This window comes from Cricetulus griseus, chromosome 5 (assembly GCF_003668045.3).
Source record: "Cricetulus griseus strain 17A/GY chromosome 5, alternate assembly CriGri-PICRH-1.0, whole genome shotgun sequence".
NCBI lineage: Eukaryota > Metazoa > Chordata > Mammalia > Rodentia > Cricetidae > Cricetulus > Cricetulus griseus.
In genome coordinates this window covers 82430646-82456997 of record NC_048598.1, presented here as the reverse complement: position 1 = coordinate 82456997, position 26352 = coordinate 82430646, and the positions used below count along the sequence as shown (strand labels likewise).

The 26352-nt window shown below is 42.7% G+C and overlaps 1 protein-coding gene across 1 annotated transcript in view; it reads left to right on the top strand.

Moving 5' to 3' along the window:
- The window catches only part of Cdkl4 (cyclin dependent kinase like 4), a 33522-nt gene extending 8651 nt beyond the window's left edge, over positions 1 to 24871 (top strand). Inside the window, exons 3-9 of the mRNA XM_035445634.1 lie at positions 1735 to 1807; positions 7074 to 7164; positions 9955 to 10152; positions 13121 to 13203; positions 16472 to 16528; positions 19216 to 19350; positions 24024 to 24871. Coding sequence (XP_035301525.1) covers positions 1735 to 1807; positions 7074 to 7164; positions 9955 to 10152; positions 13121 to 13203; positions 16472 to 16528; positions 19216 to 19350; positions 24024 to 24125 — 739 coding nt within the window. The 3' untranslated portion in view covers positions 24126 to 24871. The remainder of the gene's footprint in view (positions 1 to 1734; positions 1808 to 7073; positions 7165 to 9954; positions 10153 to 13120; positions 13204 to 16471; positions 16529 to 19215; positions 19351 to 24023) is intronic.
- Positions 24872 to 26352: the final 1481 nt, after the last annotated feature.

The following is a 26352-nucleotide window of genomic DNA, read 5'->3' as shown; positions in this document are numbered from 1 at the left end:
GTAGTACACAGCTTTAATCCCAGCACTTGAGAGGCAGAGGCAGGCCTATCCCTGTGACTTTGAGGCCAGCCTGGTCTATAGAGCAAGTTCCAGTTCAGTCAAGGCTATGCAGTAAGAGCCTGTCTCAAAAAGTAAATAAATAGAAATAAAAAAGGAACAAGCAAGATAAGAAGAAGGTAGTTGTTCACTTGTCATCAGATGGAGAGTTGCAAATCCTCCTGGGAGTGTTTCTAGAAAGAACAGTTGGCTCAACTGTCATTAGTGGACGTCAAGCATAATTACTCAGATGAGCTCCACCACAGCTACTGAAGTACAAGTATGTGTTGGCATCGATACCTCTGCATATAAGATGTACCTGAAAGAGGCGAGGGTGGAATGGGAAGAACCAGCAGGTGGCCCAGCAGGTGTTGGAGAGACATCTTTTTATGTCTTTTAAAAATGTGAAAAATAAGAGCATATTTATTCAAACTGAGAGTCAAAAAGTATATGGAGAGAAAGAAAAAGAGACAGGGGGACAAACAGAGAACCAAGAAGTTTCTGAATGTGCAGCCATTTTTTTCAATGCAATATACATAATTTCATAGATATTTTCAAGCTATAAAATTGCATAATGTCATAAATAGGTTTTGTTTTGTTTTGAGACAGGGTCTATTATGTAGTTCCGATTGTCTTGTCCTGTAGACCAGACTGTCCTTCAACTCATGAAGATCCACCTGCCTCTGCCTCCCTACTGCTGGGAGTAAAGGCATGCACCACCATGCTAAACCTTAGAAGGGGATTTGTGTGTGTTTGTGTGTGTGTGTGTGTGTGTGTGTGTGTGTGTGTGTGTGTGTGTGTGTGTGTGGTTTCATTTTTCTCAGACAGAGTCTCATTCTGCAGTCTAGGCTGGCTTTGAACTTGTGGTGATCCTCCAGCCTCAGCTTCCTAGCTTTTTTTTTTTTTATGTAGCCCAAGTTGGGTCTAACTAATGCTTCTCCTGCCTATGTCTCTTGAGTGCCGGGGTTAAAGGGTTGTGCCATGAGAACAGGCCTCTAAACATGCTTGTTTGTTTGTTTTTAATGGGGGAGCAGGCTGGGGAAATGGCTCTATGGGTAAGGCACTTGCTACATAAATGTAAGGACTTGAGTTCTTAGAACCCACATAAAACAAGACCCAGTAGTGTGTATCCGTAATCCCAGTGCTCACAAGGCAAAATGAGAGGCAGAGACAAGAGACCATGGAAGCTCTGGGGCCAGCCAGCCTAGCACATGCAGTGACAAACAAAGAACAGACCCTGTCTCAACGTAGAAGGTGACGGCCATCACTTGGACCTCCACATGTGCACCGTGGCACATGTGTACACCCTCACATACATGAACATAGACAACACACGATTTTTATATGTACACAAAGACTTTATTAAAAAAAAAAAGCATGGCTGGAGAGATGGCCGCTCTTCCAGTGTACCTGGGCTTCATTCCCAGCATCAACATGGCTGCACATAACCAACTGTAATATCAGTTCCAGGGGATCTCATACCCTCTTCTGGCCTCCAAGGGTACCAGGCATGTGCGTGGTGCACAAACATACAAGCGGCAGAAACACGTAGGTGATTATTAAAGCAATTCTACCAGACCCTCCCTGTGCATTGTGCTCTCTGACTGCATTGAATCCATCTGCCCTCTCATTCCTAGTCCTTGCCTCTGGGACCCCTTGCCAGGAGTTTTCATTTCTACTTTTGTTCTTTTCCTCCAGTGTTCCTGATGGAGTTATCAAAAGCGTGCTGTGGCAAACCCTCCAAGCCCTTAACTTTTGCCACAAACATAATGTAAGTAGCAACTTCTAATGCTAGCAAGTTCTCTGCAATAACTCTTCTGATAGAAAGAAAGAGCCAGGGAACTAAGATCAAAGTGAGTTGCATGTGAGGAAAGGCAGTTTATCACTCGAAGCCCTTCTCCTGTTTCTGTGAGAATTAAGCTACTGATAGCTTGTGAATTCAAAGTTTGTGTGGGCTTAATGTTTCCTTCCATTACAGAATTAATGATTCTAAGAATTGTTTAGATTGAACTAAAATAATTGTTCATCTTCTCTATAGCCTGACCCATCATGGCACTTGGCTGAGTTTTGTACTTATTGTAGTGTTGTGGAATATTAGTTTAAGACGTGTTACATTCATTCATGATGTGGAACATTTGTTTAATGATGCAGAGATGTGTTATTCTTTTATGTTGCATTTGTTTAACTCTGTGTTACTTTGCCTGTCTAAAACACCTGATTGGTCTAATAAAGAACTGAACAGCCTATACTTAGGTAGGAGAGAGAAATAGGAGATTTCTGGACTCTGGAGAAGAGGAGGAGTGAAAAAGGGAGGAGAGGAGGATGCCAGGGGCCAGCTATGCAACCATACAACCAACAATGGAGTAAGAAGGGAAGAAAGATATAGAATAAAGAAAGGTAAAAGGTCCAAAGGCAAAATGTAGAAGAGAATCAGGTTAATTTAAGTTAGAAAAGCTGTCTAGAAACAAGTCAAGTAAGGCCAGGCATTCATAAGAAAGAGTAAGACTCCAAGTATTTATTTGGGAGCTGGGTGGCAGGCCCCAGCTCCCAAAACAAAACCCAATACACTGTAGGATTTAGGGGTTGGTTTTGAGGGAGGAGGTGTGTGTTCTTGTACAAAAGTTCAAGTCACAGCAAGACATTGTCTTTCCTCATTGTGTTTTGCCTTATTTCCTTGAGATCAAAAGGTTGCAATTTTCATTAGGCTAGCCCACCAGCAACCTCTTGGGATCTGCCTGTCTTCACTCCCAGTACTGGGATTATAGGAGTAGACAGCTGTACAATGTGTTTTATGTGGGGTCTGGGAATCCAAAGCCAGGTAGGTGTTAATATCTGCAGGGCAAGCACTCCAACCCACTGGGCTATTGCCTGAGCTCCAGGGTTGGATAATCCTAGCCTATATTGTTTCATTGTTGTTGTTGCTGTTTTTAGGTAACAGTATTTGATGTGTAGCATCACATGCTTCTTATCTTATCAACATCATGAGATGTATAATGTCTGATAATCATGACCTTGGTGATGGTGATCCTGATTGGTAGACTCAGGGGTTACTAGTTTGATCGACACCCCTCCCTACTGCCCCCATTTTCAGTTTCCTTGTTGATCTTTATACCTGATGGTTCCCACATTCTTGCCTGAATCCAGAATTCATTAAGATTAAGAAATTGTTGCTTTCCAAAGGTATCATTACTTCTTCATTTCCATTGGGATTGCAGCCAGGTATGGTGGTACACATCTGTAATTGCAGTTCTCAGAATGCCAAGGCAAGAGGATCATGAGTTGGAGGAGGACAGCCTGGCTTGTATCATGATATCCTGTTTCAGAAATAGCCTAGTAATAATAACAGTTGGAATTGCATAGATAGAGTAGATTACCCTTATGGACTCTGGCTATTGTAAAGTATAGGAAGATAAGTATGGGCTAGGGGTTGTGTCTCATTGGTAGAGCAATTGCTTAGCATGCTTAAGGCTCTGGATTCAATCACCAATGTTGCAAATAAGTAGTCTTTTAAGACTGGGGATATAGCTCACTGGTAGAGTGCTTGGTTAATATGTCAAAGCACCCCCTAGGTGGAATCACCTGAACTGCAAAAACTAAGCAAATGAAAATAAGGCAAATACATAATGCTTTCATTCAGAGTGATGAGCACGTATGTCAGCATCATCCCTTGCTGAGCAATATAGGCTAGGATTATCCACAGCTCTTATGGTTTGGTTGTTTGTGATGCCTGCAGTCATTTTTCTTTCTCATTGTGGGCCAGTGGCAGCTTATTCCAATTGGCTCCTGGTGCTTTGTTTAATTGAGTTTCTGTCCTGCCTAGTCCTGCAGCCCTTCAGTCCCAAATAAACACACAGAGGCTAATATTATAAACTGTTTGGCTAATGGCTCAGGCCATTTTGCTAGCATGAGGGATCTTATAAAATATCTCTAGACCTTCTGATTGGGTGCTTAGAGTGCCAAGAACTGATTCAGAGTACCATATAGGCAGTTCTGTTGCCAGCAGGATGTCTACCATGGTAGTTTGGGATTGCTGGAAAAGGAAATTCAAGATCAGGGAACTAAATGTCTATACTTAAGGAAACTCTCTTTAGTTTTACAAAAGCCATTGAAGTTTCCATTAGAATAAAGCAAAAGCCTTCATTTCCTCTGGCTGGAAAGGTATGTTGTTCACAAGATACATAACCCTGGTTTTCATGATGCAATTTGTGGCTCCCGAGTTTTAGAAAAGGTGATGCTGGACAGAATCTATTGCTTTCTACCATATTCCAGGAGACAGAACGTTCACATAAAGTTGATAGGGAAATCGGCACAGTTTTTAATTTTCTTTAGGTGTATGGATATTTTGCCTGTGTGTGTCTGTGTACCACAGGCATGCCTAGTGCCAGAAAAGGCCAGAAAAGGGCATTGGATGCCGTAGAACTGTAGTTACAGTGGTTGCAAGCCATGGGAGTACTGGGAATTAAACACAGGTCATCTGGAAGAGTAACCAGTATCGCTCCAGCTCTGTTAAGATGGTTTTTAAAGATATCATTTTCCACAAGCATTTGTACTTCTGACCTGTATACCAAGACACTCTCTTGAGTCTGAGGCTGACTCATCTTTTTTTTTTATCTCTTCCATGTGTAATATGGACCTCTTTTTAATAAATAACTTCTTTATTGACTCTTTTGGAGTTTCACATCATGCACCCAATTCCATTCACCTCCCAGTCCCCCCTATCCTCCCCTCATCCCTGCCATGCCCCCCACATAAGGAAATAAATCAAAATAAACAAGCAAGCAAACAAAAGCAATAACAAACAACAACAAAAAACAAATATAAAACAAAAACCACCACAACAGAAAAACCTCTTTGTTTCTCCTTCTTTCCTGCTTCTCCAACCCCTCTTCATTCCTCCTGATGGCAAGGAGGCTTCAGTGTGCCATATAGCATACCTCTTTGTCCCATCAGTTTTACTGGTACATGTCTATTGCAGTGAGTCAATGGTCTAGTTCAAGGCCTTTAGATTCTGGTTCACCACCATCAATGAATTTTCACCAGAACTCCCCTGGGATATCCCGTGGCTGCTATGAGCCTTGGAGATCTTTGGGTATCATTCCACAGGACCAGTCCCTTCACAAGCTCCAGCAGGTCCTGGATGGGGTAGATGCTAGGGTGGGTCAACCCAAGGACTGGATAGTAGCCACGCTGGTCAGTCTGGGCCCCTGGGACACCCATCTCAGGCAAGTGGGTGGAGTCAGCTCCCCTACATGCATGCCCTCAGGGTTGGTTCACCCTGGCCTGTGGTGAGGGGTGGGGACCATCTCCCCAACATGTAGGGGCCAGCTATCTTGCTGTAGTGTCCAACAAGAGGCAACGTCAGCTTTCCCAGGGCCAGCAAAGGGCATGGCTGGCTTAGTATGGTCCTCTAATTTTATCCCGCATAGTTCCTAGGGCCTCTTGAGGGTGACACACACCACAGCCATCCACACAGTCCCTGGCTATAACTGGACCATGGACCTAGACGTGGCCCTTAGCAGCAGCTTGGGCCTGGTAGACATCTTGGCTCTGGGTGGAGGGACTGGCCACTCAGGTGGGAATGGTTGTGTCCCTAAACTTGGACCTCTATGTGACCTTTGGTGGCAATGCAGGACCCAGACTTCAGCACAGACCCCAGGCATGGTAGAACCATGGACCAAAACATGATCCTCAACAGTAACTGTGTCTGGATGTCACCAATGTCCCAGCAATGGTTTGGCCTTAAGATACCAACATGGCCCTGATCTAGGGTTTCTGTCCAGCCTTCAAAGGTAACAGGTGCATCGGACATCAACACTGACCCTAGCTGCAGTAGGGACACAGACCCTGACCTGGCCCTCAGCTGCAGCTCTGGCCCAGACATCACTATGATATTGAGTGGCAATGCAGGTCCCTCAGATCTGAATGAAATCTGGCCCTCGGACACTAACCTGGACTCAGGTGGCTGATCTGACCCTGGGCAACCTCATGGTGCTTGGTAGCACCAGGAGCCCCTTATGTCAATCCAGACCCTGGCTGCTATAAGACCACAGACCCAGACATGGCCATCAGCAGGAGCTTGGGCCCAGATGACACCATAACATGGACCTCTTATATAAAAGATGCTCAATAAATATCTGCTGAATAACCAGATAGATAGGGCGATGAATTATTTAGTCAAACAATCTTCTTACCTGAGTGTAACCAAACAATTATTGTAGCTTAATAAAATTGACATCACATCACCATTTGCAGAGCATATCCTATATTTTGAGCTTTAAACTGCTGCAGACTTCTCATGAGCAAACTTTAGCCATTATTATAAAATAGATAATTATCGTTGTGGATATGTTCATGATGGGGTGGTACATGCCACAGTGTGCATGTGGAGGCCAGAGCAGTTTTTGAAGCTGATTCTCCCCCTCTACCTTCACATGGGTTCCCAGGATTGAACTTAGGTTGCCAGGCTTGCCAAATAAGTTCCTTTACCTGCTGCAATTCTCAGTGGCAGAAGGGGGATACTTTCTAGACAAATTTAACTCCCCCAAGATGAAAATCTCTTAATGTTTTTTTCCAACCTCTCAAATCTGCATTATCCAACCTGAATTGTGGGCCATAAACAGCAGCGATTCTTGTTAAAGGCACTTAGAGTCTCCTATTGTTTACATTTCTCCATGTTCTATTACAGTTCAAATAGAAAACATAGAAAGTGAACAAACTCACTGTATTGTGTGTGTTTCTTTCTTCAAAAGATCCAGGAAGACACAGTTGCCATGTGTAACAATTATAGTTTTAATATCTTTGATAATATCCTGCCATCTAGGTAAAACTTTTATTTGACAAGACTCATATATGAAAATGGACAACTTAAATTTTTCTAGAAAAATGAAGGAGAGCTCTTTTTGTTTTTCAATTGTGAGCTATGAAGCTTTTGTAAGCTCTGTAAGCAATTGTAAACTATCCATCATTTAAACTAATAAGTACTGTTGATTCTTTGTCATTATGATGGCTCAGTTAATTAAGCAAATATTATCTTACAGTGTATTCATCGGGATGTAAAACCCGAAAACATCCTAATAACCAAGCAAGGAATGATCAAGATTTGTGACTTTGGATTCGCACGGATTCTGAGTAAGTACTTTTCACCTGCTTCATCTAGTTCAGATGACAAGAAATTGATGTCATTTGTATTCTTACTTATGCTAAAGGATAGATGCTAAATGTCTTGTTATTCAAAAAGGGGAAAAAGTCTCATGTTAGCCTCTTGGTCAGTTGATAATTCAGCTTTTCTCCATTCAGCGAGAATTCATTGGATGGCATCTTTGTGTGCTTGGCCCCAAAAGTGTGGAAAGGAATCATAAGATGCATTGCTGCTCTGCAGGCACTTATAACCCAGAGTAAATGAGATGAAAGAATAAGACAAGATTGCTGGGCAGAATGGTTCCCCAGGGAGAGATAGCAACATGGGCTTGAGTGATTGGAAAAGCTCCACAGAGCTGGTGAGACTGTAAGAGTCAGCTGAAAATTAAACAGCCACCATGATTCAGAGACAGTGCTAAGAAAAAGGATACCATCCCCATGCAGCAAGGGGCCAAAGGGATGGGGGATAGATAACTATTTCTCCCAAGTATAGAGTGTGAGAGCAACAGGAACCTGTGTTAGCAACATGCACCTTACTGGTGGGGGGCAGGTATGAGCATCCTCTGCATCCCAATGGTACCCAGAAGTGACTGAAAATGCTGAAGGGTTGAAAGAAAACTGTCCAAGTGCCTCTAAGGCTACTGTGCTTGGTGGTGCAAAACAATAGGACCCAGATGATAACTGATCCCTGCCATGGCTGAAAAGAGAAACTGGCAAACCAAGATGCTCCTAAGCTATAGACTCTGTATTAAGAGTTCATCTTGAGGGATAGAAGATTCCAGTTAGAAGCGACGGTCACAGAATTGTCAGAGACAGTACGAAATGTTCAAAGACCCATCCTGCAAATCTGAGAACTAGAATTTGCCACGTAAAAGTTGGACACACAGCACACATTTGTAATCCTAATGTCCCTAGGATGAGTTGAGAGACTAAGATAGGGAAAACCCCAGAAACTCACAAGTTCATAGCCTCACACTTGTGCACACAGGCACGCATGCACACATGCATGCATGCACATGGTATCCAAATACTCATACACACATACCAAATTTAAAAAGAAAACATTCAAAACACTGTAAGCAAAAAAGCAAGCTAAACTTATACAGGCAATGTGAGTACAATTACACAGGAAATGAAAAGGCAAAAGGGCTGGGCCCCTGGGCTCAAATGGTAGAGTGCTTGCTTAGCATGCAGGAAGCCCTGCATACACTGGGCTCAAAGAAACAGAATTGTAATCCCAGCACTTTAGGAGGTAGAGATGGGACCATCAGAAGTTTAAGCAAAGTGCAACTCTCAGGGCAGAAGGACATGTTGGACGGGAAAGGTTTCACCTAGATCTCCATCATCTGCCTGTCATACAGGCGTGACTCATGGTACAAACAGTCAAGCCAAGTTGTCACAATAGTCCTGAGAAAGGAACAAGGATAGGGAAAGTCAGTGTGTGCAACCATCCAGGACTGCAGTGGTCTCTGTGGTTGCCAGAGTGAACATCTGTAACCCCTGAAGCTTAAGGCCTTAGAAGGTGATTTCTCCTGGTCCTGGAGGCTTCAGGGGAGGCTGCTTCCTGAATCCCAGGCTGTACTATTCCTCACCTGGCAGCCACTTCCTTCAGCATCAGCTCTAACTCACATGTCTGTCTATCTCTCTGTGTCCCTGCGGGGTCACCTTGTAACAATGCCAGTCCTTGGACTGGGGTTATGGCTCAAATGGCTAGGTATTTGCTGTACAACCACGAGGACTGGAGTTTAATCCCCAGAATACACATTAAAAAAATTGCAGGTATTATGTTGTGTGCTGGGTGCTGGGGAGGTAGCCACAGGCAGACTCCCAAGGCTCTGCTGGCCAGCCAGCCTACACACAGATTGGGAAATTCCAGGTAAAAGTGAGAGTCTGTCTCAAATCAAGGTACGGGTTAGGAGTGTGGCTTGGATGCTAAAATAACCCATGGATGTGGCTCACCTCTCACCTTTATACTTGGAAGGTAGAGGCAGGGGCATTAGGGGTTCAAGGACAACACAGGAAACATGAGACACTGTGTTAAAAAGGGGAGTGGTGGAGGGGAACAGTGGTCTGAGGAATGACAACTAAGGCAGATCCGTCTCTCTCTCTCTCTCTCTCTTTCTCTCTCTCTCTCTCTCTCTGTGTGTGTCTGTCTCTGTCTCTCTCTCTCTCTGTCTCTCTCTCTCTCTCTCTCTCTCTCTCTCACACACACACACACACACACACACACACACACACACACACACACACACACACACACACATATACATACATACAACAGTCCCTGAAATCAGGACCTGCCTCCTTGTAACTCAACAACATCGGAAAAGTCCCTTTTTCCAAGCAAGGTCAAATTCACAGGTGCTAGAAACTGGGACTTCAAATCTATGTTTTTGGGGGTTTTGTCGTTGTCATTTTGGTTTGGTTTGGTTTTTGGTTGTATTTTGTTTTGTCTGGAGGATGCAGTTTAATTAACAACGAGCACTGTGCTGATGAGAAATGGAAACAAGTGAGATCTGGCTTAGACTCGGGTGACGGCAGGAATTCTCACACCTGTCTGGGATGATTCCCCCATGTTTTCCAGCTAGGGTGCACTCAATATTCACTGGGGCCTTGGCTCAGTGACCATCTTACTAGTCAGTGTCAGCAAGATCCTGGCTGAGAGCTACAGAAGCCATCTGACTGAGCTGCTGCCCCAGTTGCTCCGGGGAGTATGGGTCAGAGATACTGAGGCCAGGAGATGATGATGTCATTGTATCTGTCTGATGTTCTCCCTCTCAGTTCCAGGAGATGCCTACACAGACTACGTTGCCACCAGGTGGTACCGAGCCCCGGAACTTCTGGTGGGAGACACTAAGTATGGTTCCTCTGTGGACATGTGGGCTGTCGGCTGTGTTTTTGCAGAGCTCCTGACAGGTCAGCCACTCTGGCCAGGAAAATCAGATGTGGACCAACTTTATTTGATCATCAGGACACTGGGTATGAATTGCATTTTGTGGTCCACATGTTGGTTATAGCACCCACATAATAGACAAGGTAATGAAAGCAAGAAGTCCATTGCTTCTCTAAGGCTCTAGGGGGAAGATCTCTGGTCTTTCGGTTGTAGTCAAAGCCCAATCCTGTCTGAACACACAGTGCCCGCAATGAGTCTGCAGAGGCCTTGCCAAGAAAAATCCAGTAAGTCTGATGTTATTGCCTGATCTAAGCAGTAGCCAACATTTAAAGTGATATTAGTGAAATTCATCTGTATAATACCTTAAAAGTTATAAATTCTCAATTTTAAGAAAAACAAAAAACTTGTGATCTGAACACTTCTGGCCCTGCACTCATATGTATAACCCCTATCCCCACCTCTACCCCCAGATACACATGTAAGTAAAATAAAGTAACTCCTTTTTTCCAAATTAATCTTTTATTATTTTCTTAATATGGTTTTAATTGAAATAGAATTACATCACATTTCCCCCTCCCTTTTCTTCCTCCAGCCTCTCCCAGCTATCTTTCCTCCAAGCCTTCCGATGCTTTCCCACTCTCAAGTTGATGACCTCTTTTACTTATTATTGTTATATATTTATGTGTGTATACATGTATTTATATATATGTACATATATATAAAACCTACTGAGTCCATTTTTATTCTTTGTGTATATATGGTTTTGTAGCTGGCTAGGGAATTCATCCCTGAAGGGGCTAATTCTCCCAGGGGTCATTAGTTGCCTGTAGTTCTTTGTTAGGAGTGGGACCCCATGAAAACTCTCCGGTCTACATTAGTGTGTCTGCTGATATGGCTATTGTTTGTTCCAGTCTGGCTTACGCAGACATTTCTAGGAGAGACAGTTTCTCTGCAGACTTCCTGTTGTTCTGGCTCTTACAATCTTTCCACCCCTCTCCTTGATGTTTTCTGAACCATAGATGTAGGAGCTGTGATGTAGATGCTTCCATTGTGGTAGGCTCACCATGTTCTGTGGATCTCTAACTGTAGTTTTCTGCGATGGTCTGTATTTGTTGTAAAGAGAGGCTTCTTGGATGAGGGGTTGTAGCTGTAGTTATCTGTGGGTATAAGCATAAGATTTAGAATGTAGTAAGGAATTGCTTGTCTAGAAACGTAGCTGTAGTACATTCTTTTCTAAGGCCCATGACCTCACTAGGCCAGGGAAACTGGTTAGGCTTCTAGTACTAGACAAGACTTCAAGTCCAATAATACAGCTGTTGGTTGCCACCAACATGTGGGTACTACTCACCTTTATGCATATCCTGCTATGCTGGTCATTGTCCTGGTTATAAGTGTTGCAGCTGGTCAGGACTACTTAATTGCTTTTCTCCCTTAGCTGCTTGTCAAGTATTCTATATAAATAAAATATAAATAATAAAACAACTTTAAACAACATGTTAAGGAATTCATGTCTTTGAGGGGAGGTTTTCGTTTGTTTTGTTGAGGTCTTTTGTTGTTTTGTTTTGTTTGTTTTTAAGACTGGGTTTCAGTATATAGCCCTGGATACCTTGGAACTCATTCTGTAGGAATCTCACAGAGATTCCCCTGCCTCTGCCTCCCCAGTACAGGAATTAAAGGCATGAGCCACCGCTTCCCAGCAGGAATTTATATCTTTATTTAAAGATTTGTTTTATTTTTGCCAGGTGAGGTGGCTCATGCTTTTTAATCCCAGAACTGAGGAGGCAGAGGCAGGAGGATCTTTGTGAATTCAAGGCTAGCATGGTCTACAGAGTTAGTTCCAGCCCAGACAGGGCTATGAAGAGGCACCCTATCTCAAAAACAACAACAACAACAACAAGAGTTGTTTTATTTTTATTTTTATTTATTTATTTGTGTGTGTGTGTAAGAGAGAGAGAGAGAGAGAGAGAGAGAGAGAGAGAGAGAGAGAGAGAGAGATGCTGGAGATAGAACCCATTGCCTCTCATGTATGTGAAGAAAGCCTTCTGCCACTTAGCTCTCCACCAGTCCACTTGGGACCTTGTCTCTTGAGCTTTGTTCACTGTGTCATCCTTGACAGTCGGAAGTTGTAGTCTTCTTCCCATCATTGGAAGGGGATCTAACCCAGTATAGACTACAGATCCACTCCAGGAGCTGGATGCAAACTGCTCTTTCAACAGGATGAACACACACATTCTTTCCCAGAACTGCTCTGGCTTTCTGCTTGCTGGGTGGTTCTCTGCTTCTCTCTAGCTCATTCTCTTGGGAAACACAAAGGTGTGGGGCAGAGCATCACTGTGAGTCACACCCTCTATGTGTGTGTCTGTTTGCTCAGTTCCCCAACTGTTTAGACAGATCTGCACTGACTCCTGTTCGTACGACCGACTGATGAGCCTCTCTCAGCCTCACTTTCCTCACTGAAATGAAAACTGGCAATTCTCAGGCTGGGCATGTAGCTCAGTGGTTGAGTGCTTTTCAAGCATGCATATATCCCTAGGTTTGAACTCCAGCACTACATGGATCAGGCATAGTAGCCCATGCTTGTGATCCCAGGATTTGGGAAACAGAGGCAGGAATACCAAGAGTTCAAGGTCACGCTTGGCTGCATAGTTTTAGGCCAACCTGGAATAGACAAGCTCCTGTATCAAAGAAAGAAAAAAAGAAATGAGGGAGGGATAAAGGAAGGGGTGGAAGGGGAGGAAGGGAAGGGAAGGAAGATGGAGGGAAGAAAGGAAGGGAGAAAGGGAAGGAGGGAGGGACGGAAGCTATGAATTCAGTTGAGAGACAATAAGCATGAAGAATCCAGCAGCAACCTCTCACTTAATCTTACAGGGAGGCTGTTTGGCAAAGAGGATGTGTGGAGAGTGGTCCTCACCTTTGCACAGGCTTAGCTGCCCATGTCTAGAGGAAACGCTCAAGCACAGTGTCCACTTAATACCTTCATCTTAGGAGATTTTTATAATATGCTTTATGATTTTCTAACCGAGTATCAGGAACTTCGTGGTTTGTGTTTTACAGGGAAACTCATCCCAAGACATCAGTCTATCTTTAAGAGTAACCAGTTTTTCCGTGGCATCAGCATACCTGAACCAGAAGACATGGTAAACTGCTCTGTGCTGGATGACTTGTTTGTGCTGTGTCTGTAAAGAGATGGGTGTTTCACATGTGTACTTTTGACTGCTGTTTTCCATAAGAAACACCGATGTGAGATTGAAGTTAAGTCCCTTTAAAATGTGTAAGCCACACACAGTGGGACGCAACAGAATTCCCGACTATTCAAGATGCTGGATCACTTGAGCTCAAGAGATCTAGGCCAGCCAGACTGGGATGTTTTAAGGTCCTGACTCCAAAACTATTTATAAAAATCCAGGCATGGTAGCATGGCTATAAACCCAACACTCAGGTCTATTAACACAATTTTGATACCAGCATGGGCTATACAGCAAATTCTGGAACAAGGAAGCCAGAACTATATAGTGAAACTCTCTCTCTCTCTCTCTCTCTCTCTCTCTCTCTCTGACATACAGACACACAGACACAGACACAGACACAGACACAGACACAGACACACAGACACAGACACACACAGACACACACACACACACACACACACACACACACACACACACACACACACACACAGGGACAGAGATGCTCGTAGGCTAAGAGCGCTTGCTATACAAGCATGAGGACTAGGCACCTAGGCAAAGAGATGAGTGTGGCTGTGCATACCCCAGCATGGGAACACTGGACACTGGGGCTTGCTAACTGCCAGCCCAGCTTAAAAACAGCTCCAGGTTTAATGACAGGCCCTAACTCAAGGAAGTAAGGAGGAAGATGGAGAAGGATACCCAGTGTAGTTCTCTGGCCTCTTCATGCACTTATGTGGTTTTGCACAAGTGTGCATACATGCCAAAATAATAATAATTAATAAAGATTATGGAGGAAAATAACACTTTGTCTGACCTATTTCTTCCACAGTTCACATACAATAAGTTTAAATCATGTTCAGGATCTGACACAACACCTTGATGTTTGTGGTCAAATGCTAAAGTTAACTTTCCCTGGAATATTTATTTTCTCATAAATAGTACTTCAAACAATTTTCTTTATTTTGAAGATACGTTCTCTCTCAATTATTTTCCGTCTTATAGAACAAAGCTGAGAGCAATAGAAACAAGTAAAAAATAAAAACATTTTCCAAATCAGGTTTGCTGTACCTATAACTCTAGCACCTGGAAGGCAGTAGCTGCAGGATCATGAGTTCAAGTCCAGCCTGAAACATAGAGGAGACTCTGTGCTACCCACTGCCCTCCATAAAAAAATAACCAAAACCTTTGTCTTATAAACATTTCCTCGTGGAAGTTCATTCTACAGAATCTACTGTACCATTGCAGCTCCTGATCCATGGACATATCTTTTCCTATTCTAGCCTTGTCTGGCTCCCTCTATCAGGTCACCTAAATTCAGGGTCTCACCTCCCAAACTCCATGTTGATCTTGGTGTTATGATCCAAGTCAGTCATCTCAGCACTGGGGAAACAAGAGGCAGAAGGATGCCATAACTTGAAGGTCAGCCTGGTCTACATAGAAAGTTCCAGGTCAACTAGGAAGACCTATAGAGATTTTGTCTCAGATCAATACCAACAAAAGCCATCTTCTGTGGTTGGATTTGGACCACCAGCTCACAAAAAACAACATGGAGACTTACTGTTCATTATGAAAGTTTGGCCTATAGCTTAGGCTTGTCACATTAGCTCTTATAATTTAAATTAACCCATTTATATTAGTCTATGTTTTACCTCATGGCTTTTTAACTCTCTTTTATCTTGAACTTCCTGTTTCCTCTCTGTGTCCTCTGGCATCTCCCCTGCATCTAGATTCATCTCTCTCTCTCTCTCTGTCTCTCTCTCTGTCTCTCTCTCTGTCTCTCTCTGTCTCTCTGTCTCTGTGTCTCTGTCTCTGTCTCTCTCTCTCTCTCTCTCTCTCTCTCTCTCTCTCTCTCTCTGCCTGGAAGTCCCACCTAACTTCTTCCTGCCTAGCTATTGGCCATTCAGCTCTTTATTAAACCAATCAGAAGGTGCCTAGACAGAGACACATCTTCACAGCGTACAAAAAGATTTTCCCACAACAATCTCCATACTGTCTGCCAGTTTGCCCAGTGGAGGGAAAGAAAGAACCTTCAGGAGAGGCATGACCACACACAACCTTGCTATAGCCAGGGACAGGCAAAGAAGGGAAACCCAAGAAGCCAGATGGTGACATGTAGCATGCGGTTCAAGTCCATGGTTTAATATAATACCAATTTACCTAAGATTTTATATGTATATATAGTTGTAAAATTTTCACAAATATAACACAAGGTTAAAAGTTGACTTACAAAGATAAAAGTTAAAAAAGAGGACTGGGGAGATGGCTTGGCAGTTAAGGCATTTGTCTCACAAGGCTGCAAGATCCATATAAAGGCTGGCTAGTTGTAGTGGCCTGCCTATAGTTCTAACCTCAGAAAGCAGAGACCTCAGAAAGTGATTCCTAAGCCAGCTGGCTAGAAAGACTAGCCATATTGATGAGCTCTGGATTTGAGAGATCCCGCCTCATTGAATAGGGTGGAAGGGCAATAGAGGATGATTCTTGACTTTTGCCTCCATGTACACACATACACACAATGCACATTCTCCCATACATGCATGAACAAACACACAAAATTGAAAAAGAAAAAGGTCACACAAGAATTACTTATGTAACATGTCTAATGTAAAGAATAAGATATGACAAATCCATCCATCCGCTGTCCAGTTTCAGAAGTAGAATGTTACTATTTGTAATTTCTCCATCTCCTTCCCTCCCTGCTATTCTGGGATGCTTCACCTCCTACTGATTGCTATAGATTTTTTCACTATGTAAGTCAATATGTTTTCAAGAATGCTCAGAGTACCCTCATTAATATATCAGGCTCCAATAGCCGAGTACTGTGATAGGATCTTATGTGGGTGTATTTCATATTTGAATCGTCCCTTTTCTCTTCCTTCCCAGGATTACTAGCACCAAGAGTAAGTCATTGCCAAATTAAAACAGCAACTATAGTTTTATATCTCTTGAGCCTTTATACCATACTACCAAAGTATGTAAAAACATGGTTAAAAAACTTAAAAAGGGTCATCAAACATATTAAGGGTGTTTCTCCCAAGTGTTTTGTCAAGTATGCGCTATGGGTGGGAAGATGACTCAGCAGTAGAAAGCTTGCCTAGCATTCACAAGGCTATAAGTCTAGCTCCCCAAGACTATGAAATACATACATACATAATACATACATACATACATACATACTCATTACTTTGTGGTTATGTGACACTGAAATTCTGTTTTTCAGGAGACTCTTGAAGAAAAATTCTCAAATGTTCAGCCTGTGGCTTTAAGTTTCATGAAGGTATTTGGGAATTAACTGTAATGACTGAACCTGGTCGTTCAGCACAGAGGTGGGGGAGGGTATTTGGAACACAGTGCCAAAGTAGGGAATAGTAATTTAAAATGGTAAGAGGAGGAGGGAGGTGATAAAAGCATGTGTATGCCTGATGACCCGAGTTCAATTCCTGAAACCCATTTAAAGATGGAGAGCACTAACTTCATAGTTATCCTCTGTCCCCACCCCGACTTGTTCCATGACATATGTGCCCCCCCACACCCCTGTCACACACAAACAACTTCTAAATTATTTTTTAGAATGCAAGGAATCCCCATCTTGGACTTTGCAGTTTGTTTCTCGAATCCTGGCTTCAGACGTTTTTCCAGGTTTGGAGCTGGCTGAGAGAACTTCTAAGGACTCATCCAGTTGTACAGAAATTGTTATTCTGGAAGATGAGGACTTGGGAGCCTATCTCCATCAAATCAATATCAATGCTCAAAAGATTAACCAAGTGCCCAGGGGTGGTAGCACATGCCTTTAATCCTAGCATTTGGGAGGCAGAGGCAGGCTTAACTCCAAGTTCGAGGCCAGCCTAGTCTACAGAGCAATTTCCAGGATAGCCAGGGCTACACAGAGAAACTCTGTCTTGGAAAAAAAATTAATCAAGCAAGATGTTGTTCTCAGTCTGAAGCTCCAGAGCATCTTAGGATGGCAGCCTCTCCTTAGATTCTGAAAATGCTCCTTGAATAAACAATTCATTTAGTGGACTTGATTTTTATAGATTGAAAACCCCACATAAAGAATGTGAATGAATTCAAGATGAAAGTGTGATGAGTTTGAAAGTGTGATAAGTGCCAACATGATATAGCCTAGAGTCACCTGGGAACTTGTGAGGAACTTTCTAGATTAGGTTGGGCTTTAGGCATGTCTGTGGGGTGGGGGTTGCAAAAACCTGCCCACAGTAAGTGGAACCTTTCCCTGGGGAGGGGATACTGGATGGGTGGAAAAAGTGAGCTGGGCACTGCATGAAGCATTGATTCACTGCTTTCTCCTCTTGCGGATGTAATATGACTAGCTGCTCCATGTTCCGTGGTTTCTTTTATTTCTTCAATGACACCAAAACCAATATTTAACACATAAAAGATACTGCATATCATTAAACTAAACCAAATAGATGAGTGTTATTAATAAACCCACGTGGTAATTTTCAATTTACCAGAAGCTCATGGTTGAAACATTTTGTGTTTGCTTAATCTTCCATCTTAAATCTAATTTTTGGTCTGTTCTTTACTGTGTGTGTGTATGCACACACATGCCATAGCATGCATGTGGATGTCACAGGACAACTTGGGGAAGTTGGTTTTACTGCTGTGTGGGTGCTTGAGATAGACCGCTGTCAGTCTTGGCAGCAAGCACCTTTATCCTCTGAGTCATCTCATCACCCCCCTCCCCAGGGATGCCAGGTGCACACAACATAAGACAAGCTAAGGTATCATGTAGCCCAGTCTGGCCTCAAACCACCCACTACCACTTTAGCAGGTCAGGGTAGGACCTGGAACTTGAATTTCTAATGGGTTCCTGGTGACACTGATGCTTCTGGACTGGACAAATTGCTTCCACTTGTGGTGAAAAAAGTGTCACTGATTAGAGACACCCCCTGATCCATGTGTGGCTCTCCATGTCTTCTCTTAGAAGTCTGAGTGGTAGGTTAGGGAGGTGTCTCTGTGAATGAAACATTTACTGTGCAAATGTGAGGACCTGAGCTTGGATCCCCTGACATGAATGCCAGTGGGCATGGTGGCCCATCTGTAACCGAAGCTCTCAAAAGTAGAGAAGGGGCATTCTGTGGTAATCCAGTTAGGTAGAGTAGCTGTACTGACCAGCCTAATGAATAAGGTGGAGAATGATCCAGGACAACTCCTACCATCAACCTCAGGCCTCCACAGACACACATGAGCAGGTTTATCTACACACACTCCTCCACACATGCATGAGCACACATAGACATACACACACGCACAATACACATACATGCACACATACAAATGCACACATGCACCCATACATGTACACATGCAGAACCATGCCTACACACATAGACACACATGCATGCACTCACAGAGGAAAGTCTGAGTACCAAGAGCATGTATAGCTATGAACGAGTTCCAAGGACTTAGTCAGGTATGGTGCACATGCCTGTAATCCTAGTACTTGGAAAATGGAGACAGGATGATCAGGGATTTAAGGTCATCTTTGGTTTTATTGCAAGTTCAAGGACAATTTGAGCTATATGATATTCTCTTTCAAAAAAAAGAAAAAAGCTAAAACAAACAAGGACTCAATAATTTGATTGTTTATTTATATATATGTATTTAATTTCTTGGAGGGTTTTTTCTCCTTTTTTTTTTTTTTGAGACAGAGGTTCATGTGGCACAGACACAGGCTAACTTTGAACTCACGTAGCCAAGGATGATCTTGAATTCCTGATCCTCTTGCTTCCTGAGTGCTAAGATTATGGGCACCCAGTGTATGTTGTTCTGGAGCTCAAACCCAGAACCGTATGTGCACCCGGCAAGCACCCCACCACCTACATCCAGACTGATGCTTGCCTTCTCAAACCGTTTGCCCACTTGTTCATCAGAGTTTTGGATGCACAGGAGCCAAGTAAGCCCATCGCTTACATCTATTTTTCTTCTTCTCCCCCTCCGAAGGGGTGTCTGAAGATGAACCCAGATGACAGACTGACCTGTGCCCAACTGCTGGACAGTGACTACTTCGATTCTTTTCAAGAGGATCACATGAAAAGAAAAGCCCGCAGTGAGGGAAGAAGCAGGAGGCGTCAGCAGGTACCTCGGTTCACTACTTGAAGTGATCTAGAAATGATCCCCCACCTCTTTTTCTACTTTTCAAAGTGAGGCAAGAGGAACACCAACACTTTTGTTGCTGGTGTCCTGATTTAGTTGTATTTACCTCAGGAAATAATGGCGATTGCTGTAATAAAACATACAACCATAAAATACCCAGCTTGCTGAAAAATCTTATTCTAACCATACATTTCTACAGGTGGGGCTGCCATTATGTTTCCCAGTTTAGTCTCCAATTTGTGGGGTCACGTGACCCCTGCCTCAGCCTCCCAAGTAGCTGGGATTGGAGGTGAATGGTATTGTGCCCAACCTGCACTTCAATCAAATATTGTGTTCTTTATGTTACATTGACTGGCTATACAGCCTGGGTGATGGTGTACCTAACACTTAACAAGGGCACCCTGATTGCAACTGGATTGAATTTTGCCATCACTGGGCTAGAACCCCACCCCTTTTAGTAGCCTCTAGAACAAAATGTTTCTCAACCTGTGGATTACCACCCCTTCAGAGATTGACCAACCCTTTCAAAAGGGTCGCCTAAGATCACTAGAAAATACAATATTTACATTACAATTCACAACAGTAGTAAAGTTACAGTTATGAAGTAGCAATGAAAATAATTGTATGGATGGGGTCATCACACCATGAGGGACTGTATAAAAGGGTCACAGCATTGGGAAGGCTGAGAACTATTGCTCTAGAGGGATCATCTTTTGCCCATGTGGGCATCCAAGATTGCCTTTTCTAGGCTTTTCCTAGAAGCCAAGGACAAACTTTGCCAGATCAAAAGAATCTGGGGCATTTTAGCTCAGTGATGGAGCACTTGTCAGTGATGGAGCATTTGTCTAGCAACTAAGTCCTACCTATCATAAAACCGACTAGTATGATGGAACAATATGGCAGAGTCTCATGAGAAACAATGACTGCAGAAATCTTCAAAGTTAAAACAAATTTCATGATAGTAGGTTTGTCTTGAATTCCTTTCTCCTCATCAGCACCAAAAATAAATAATATGTAACATAAAGTGTTCTTATTACATATTACTGAAATAAACTAAATAGATTAATGTTATCTATTAATAAACCCATGAGGTAATTTTCAATTTCTCAGTGGCTGACAATTGATACATTTTGTATTTTATTAACCTTCCATCTTTGATGTAATTTTTAGTCATTTATCTGTTCAATTCCATGTACACAAATTTTTATTGTACAAATCATTTTGCTTTTCACTGTTAATTGCTTGCAAGTCAAGCCCAGCTCTTACACTTAAACAACAAATAGATTAGGACTTGGGGCTGAAGATACTGCTCCGTGGTTAAGAACACTTGCTGCTCTTACAGAGGACACTAGTTCAGTTCACAGAACCCACATGATGGTTCACAACCTTCTGTAACTCTATTTCCAGGGGCTCTGATGCCCTCCTCTGAGCTTCACATGAACCAGGTAAACATGTGGCACACATACATACATACATACATACATACATACATACATACATACAGGCAAAATATTAATATACATTGAAATAAGTTTTTAAAATTTTATAAAGATTAGGGCTTGTTGATAAGTCTGAGACAATGATCTGAAATACAATATCAATGTATAGGAATTGCCCCACTGCCTTGAGAATCTCTCACCCACCCCCGACCCCCTACCACTGTTGTGGGGAAGGCTGCACTATTACTCCCTGACCCTATGTCTAGGTGCCCCAGTTGAGTTTTACAGTACCTTATACTGGCCTTAAAAGGATTGGAGGGCAGCCCACTCTTTAAGCTCATAGAAGTACCAGTCTTGCCTTCAAGTGTGTCTCACTAATACCAACTGGGAACTTTATAGACTATAGTGCTTTTCAACCTTCCTCATGTTTCAACCCTTTAACACAGTTCCTCATGTTATGGTGATCCCCAACCATTTTCATTGGTACTTCATAACTTTAATTTTGCTACTGTTATGAATCATAATGTAAATAGCTGTGTTTTTTGATGGTCTTAAGCAACCCCAGTGAAAGGGTCATTCAACCCAAAGTGGTGGCAACCCACAGGCTGAAAACCACTGATAGAAAGAATTTCCAAAGGCCCACTGTCAACCAAAAAATAAGAAGCAGAAGTGTAACAGGTGTTAGGTAATCTCATTTACCAAGATTTACCAACATCATATTTGATGTTGGTGGGCTTCCTTGATAAACTGTATTCTCTGTCCACACATGGTGGGCTGCATATTGTACTCACTGTGAGACCTTGCCCAGCCCAAGCAGATCCCAAGAGAGCAAAGCAGAAAGAAGGGGAAGACAAAGGCCTGAGCTCGAGGAATTTGAGCTGGGCACACAGCTACATCAATAGAATGCTTGCCCAACATGTAAGAAGCCCCGGGTTGAATCCCCAGCACTGCATAAATGGAGCCTTGGTACTTGTAAATCCAGAACTTGGGAGACAGAGACAAGAGGGTCAAAATTCAAGGTCCATGCTCATTGTCTTGGCTACATAGGAAGTTTAAGCTACTGAGAACCAGCCAAAGAAAGACAGGAGAGAGATGAGGGAGAGAGGGATAGAGAATGGAAGGACAGACAGGACAGACAGATTGGACTGGCTGGTCATGGTAATGCACACCTGTAATGCCAGCATCCAGCATTCTGTAGGCAGAGGTGGGAAGACTGATGAAAGTTTAAAGCTAGCCTGGCCTACATATTGAGATCCTGTTTCCCTGTTTCCAAAAAATGAAAGGAGTTTGAATATTTTGAGATTTGTAGAGCCTTGAGTTTTATTATCATATATTATATGATATATTATATATATCATCCTAGTGGTGAGGATCTCCATAAAAGACCAAGCCCCACCCAAGAGAGACAAGTGCTAGAACACAGGCCTACCCTTTAAGACAGTGGTCACTCTAACATGTGTACAGATCCCCTGAAAAGATCGGGCCATATTTCCTCCTGCAGCTCTCCCTGGGACAGAGAGATAAGAAGCTGTTTCATATTGTATTTTTTATAGCCTGTAATTTATGGTTCTAACCTGTACCTGGCTCACCCATACTCCGTCATGTATGCTATGTTCTGTTGAACTGAATCACGTGGAGTAAAACTTCTCAATGTAGGTTTTTTTTTTTTTTTCACTTTAGGGGTCCGCTACCCAGCTCCCAAATAATCACATGGAGACTTATTCTTATTTACAAATGCCTAGGATTAGCTTGGCTTGTTTCTAGCCAGATTGTTTTAAATTATCTTTTGCTTCTAAGCTTTTACCTTTCTCTATTTTATATACCTTTCCTTCTTCCTTACTCCATGGCTGGCTGGCTGTGTGACTGCCTCCTGAAGTCCTCCAGTCCTAACCCTTTTCTTCTTCATATCCTCTGTCTACCAGCCCTGCCTATTTCTCTGCTACCTAGCTATTGGCCACTCAGCTCTTTATTAGACAAATCAGGTGTTTAAGACAGGCAAAGTTAACACAGCTTTATAGAGTTAAACAGATGCAACATAAAAGAATGCATCATGCTGGGCGGTGGTGGCGCACACCTTTAATCCCAGAACTTGGCAGGCAGAGGCAGGTGGATCTCTTTGAGTTCTAGACCAGCCTGGTCTACAAGAGTTAGTTCCAGGACAGCCTCCAAAGCCACAGAGAAACCCTGTCTCAAAAAACCAAAAAAAAAAAGAAAGCATCACATCTTTGCATCATTAAACAAATATTTCACAACATAAACAAATGAAACACATCTTAAACTAATATTCCACAATATCCCATTGCTCCCCAAAAGCATCAAAAACCCTGATACCCCTTTGTTCCAGGGATTGCCCTGGGGATTTTGTCTGAGGTAGCTCTGCACTCCCTTTCTTGGGAGCCATCTGTTTTTCTCAAGGTCTCTCATATCCTCACTCTTAAGTTTGGAACCTTAGACAGTTGACCATCCTGGCACCACTATTTTCTTAATGAAGTCCTTTCCAGGTTTTTATTCAGAAGCCTTTCTTTCCTTGAAGGCCCCACCATACTTGCCTCTCATACATATTGTACCAATATTGTCTAATGTCTCTCCCCACAACTTCAAGTTTCCAAGGCCCTTTCTCCTAATAAGCATCACTCCTAAGGGGTACTTACACATTGTCTTCCTTTCCCTGATGGATTCTGTTATTATATTTAAAGGAAAGGGGAAGGAAAGAAGAAGGAGCATAGGTTACACAAGAGTCTTTTCACTCCTGTGGGTTGGCTTCAGGAATTAAAATGTGTGCCTAGACAAGACAATGACTCTCTGCATGATAAACATCAACTTTCTTAAGACCCAGTGTCAGCAGATAGAGGAAAAAGTCTCATTTTAAAAAACATGAGGTGGGCAGGACGGTGTCTCCAGGGATTCTTGTGGGATAGCTGGTGAAAACCTTTCAAACAATGACTGCACACTCAGCAGTACCATACTGAAGTAAGCAATAGTGTGGCCATGAGAACCCTGAAATAGCTCACAGAACCAAATTTTCCATTGAAGTATCAGAGGAGCATAGTTTTTGGAAAAGGGAGGAAGCATAATTTTTAAATTGGAAGTTTTGCCATCTTTGTACTGTGTGTCTTTTTTCTATTATTCTTGTTATTTTGACAGTTCTAACCCAAATGATACCTGTAGGAATTGTTTTCAATTTACTTTCTCACTTTTGTCTTGTTCTTCTATTAGAATCAACTGTTGCCTCTTATACCTGGAAGCTGCATCTCCCCCACACCTGATGGAAGAAAACAAGTCCTCCAGTTAAAATTCGATCACCTCCCTAACATTTAGGGGACCTGCTCTTCTCAGTGCACTGGCTTAATATGTAGATACTTTTGAATATACATAACCCATTCCCTAACCCTAGCATAACCTAGCCCTAACCCTAATCCTAACCCTAACCCTAAGCTAACCCTAATTATATCCCCAACCTAACCCTAAACCCTAACATTAACCATAACCACAACCCTATCTTTCACCTAATACTAACCGTAACCCTAAGCAATGAACCAAACCTTAACCGCAGTCATAACCCTAACACTATCCATAACCCTAACTCAGCCACTATCCTTAAACTTAACCCTAACACTAACCCTAAACCCTACCCTAACACTAAACCCTACCCTAACCCTAAACCCTAACCCTAAACCTAACCATAACCATAACCACAACTCTAACACTATCCATAACCCTAACTCGGCCAATATCTCTAATGCTAACCCTAACCCTAAACTCTAACCCTACCCCTAACCTAACCCTAAATTTAACCCTAACCCTAACCCTAAAACTAAGCCTAACTTTAATGCTAACCCTGACCCTAAACTTAACCCTAACCATAGCCATAACCCTAACAATAACACTAACCCTAAATTTAACCTTAACCCTAATCCTAACCCTATCCATAACCTTAACTTGGGCATTTTCCCTAACCTAAACCTAACCCTAACCTTAATACTGACCTCAACCATAACCCTAGTGTATCCCTAAACCTAACCCTAAGGCTAACCCTAACCTAACCATAACACTTACCCTAACCCTAATTGTAACCCAACTCTACCCCTACCCCTAACCTATCCCTAAACCTAGTTAGGGATAGCTTCCTATTTTTTTTTTGGTTGGGATTGGAACGAGGTGTTCAGGCTTGGATACCTCTGTCCGATGACTTTAGGGTTTAGTTAAAATAGATAGTTAGGATGTGACATAAGCAGATTGTTGTATCTTATTATATTTTACCTTTATGATTGTTAATTTTGGATACTTTAAACTGTTAAGTTTTAATCCTCTTTTAGACTAAAAGGGGAATTGTAGGGGAAGCTGTAGCCACGCCTACTTAGGGGCTGGCTACAGGTGTGCCTGACCACGCTTATGAGGGCGTGGTCAGAGTGACGTAGTGTGACTGTGTTTGCTCTTTCGGTTTCACTTTGCTTCTTGCTGTACAGACTGCTGCCGTGCCGACTGGCTAGGTCGCTCTGTAAATAAGGCTTTTCCCTATTAAATACCCTTATGTTTCTACCTGACTCTGTATTGGTAATTTCCCACTATAACTTAACCTTAACCCTAACCAAAATTGTAACCCTAAACCTACCCTACCCCTAACACTAACCATTACCTGAACTGTAACCCTAACCCTAGCCCTAATCCTAACCTTAGCCTAACCCTAGCACTAACCCTAATCCTAACTAAAACCTATTCCTAAATGAAACCTTAACCCTAACCCTAACCTTAAACTATCCCTAAACCTAAACTCAACCCTAACCCTAACCCTAACACTAACCCTAACCCGAACTCTATCCTAACCCTATCCTTAACCCTAACCCCTAACTGATGAGGGAATGTCCTTCTGTATATATGTTTCTATTATTGGTTGATGAGTAAAACACTGTTTGGCCAATAGCCAATAGAGGCAGGAAGATAGGTGGGACTAGGAGATGAGGAGAATTCTGGGAAAGGTAGGTGGAGAGGTGCTTCGAGGATACGCCATGTGGTTGCCAAAGAAGTAACAGGCCCAGACATTCTCCAGTAAGCTAAGACCACATGGAAATACATAGATTTATAGAAATGGGTTAATAAATATGACAGAGCTAGCCAATAAGAAGCCCTTGCTATTGGCCAACAGTTTAATAATTAATATAAGTCTTTGTGTGCTTATTTAGGGCTGAAGTGGCCATGGGACCTGATGGGACAGAAACCTCCTTCTTCAAAATGGTGCCATCAATGTGGGGCATGAGTTTCCACATAAAATGGAGCTGCAATGGTCTTCCTAGTCTCTCAGTCTTATGCAGGCCATGGTGCAGAGACACTGCAGCAATTGGGCTTGTCGGATTCTCGCCACACCACACACAGGCCACCACATCTCCAAGCCAGCGTATGTTGTCTGGTAGATTTAGCTTTTACTCAAAAAAAAAAGAGGTTTATGGACAGTGTGCTACAAGCTGCTTGATGGTGGCATAGACAAGAGCACTTGTAGGAATCTGTCTTTTCAGGGCTGTAGTCGGAGCCAGCTGCCTAGCTCACGGTT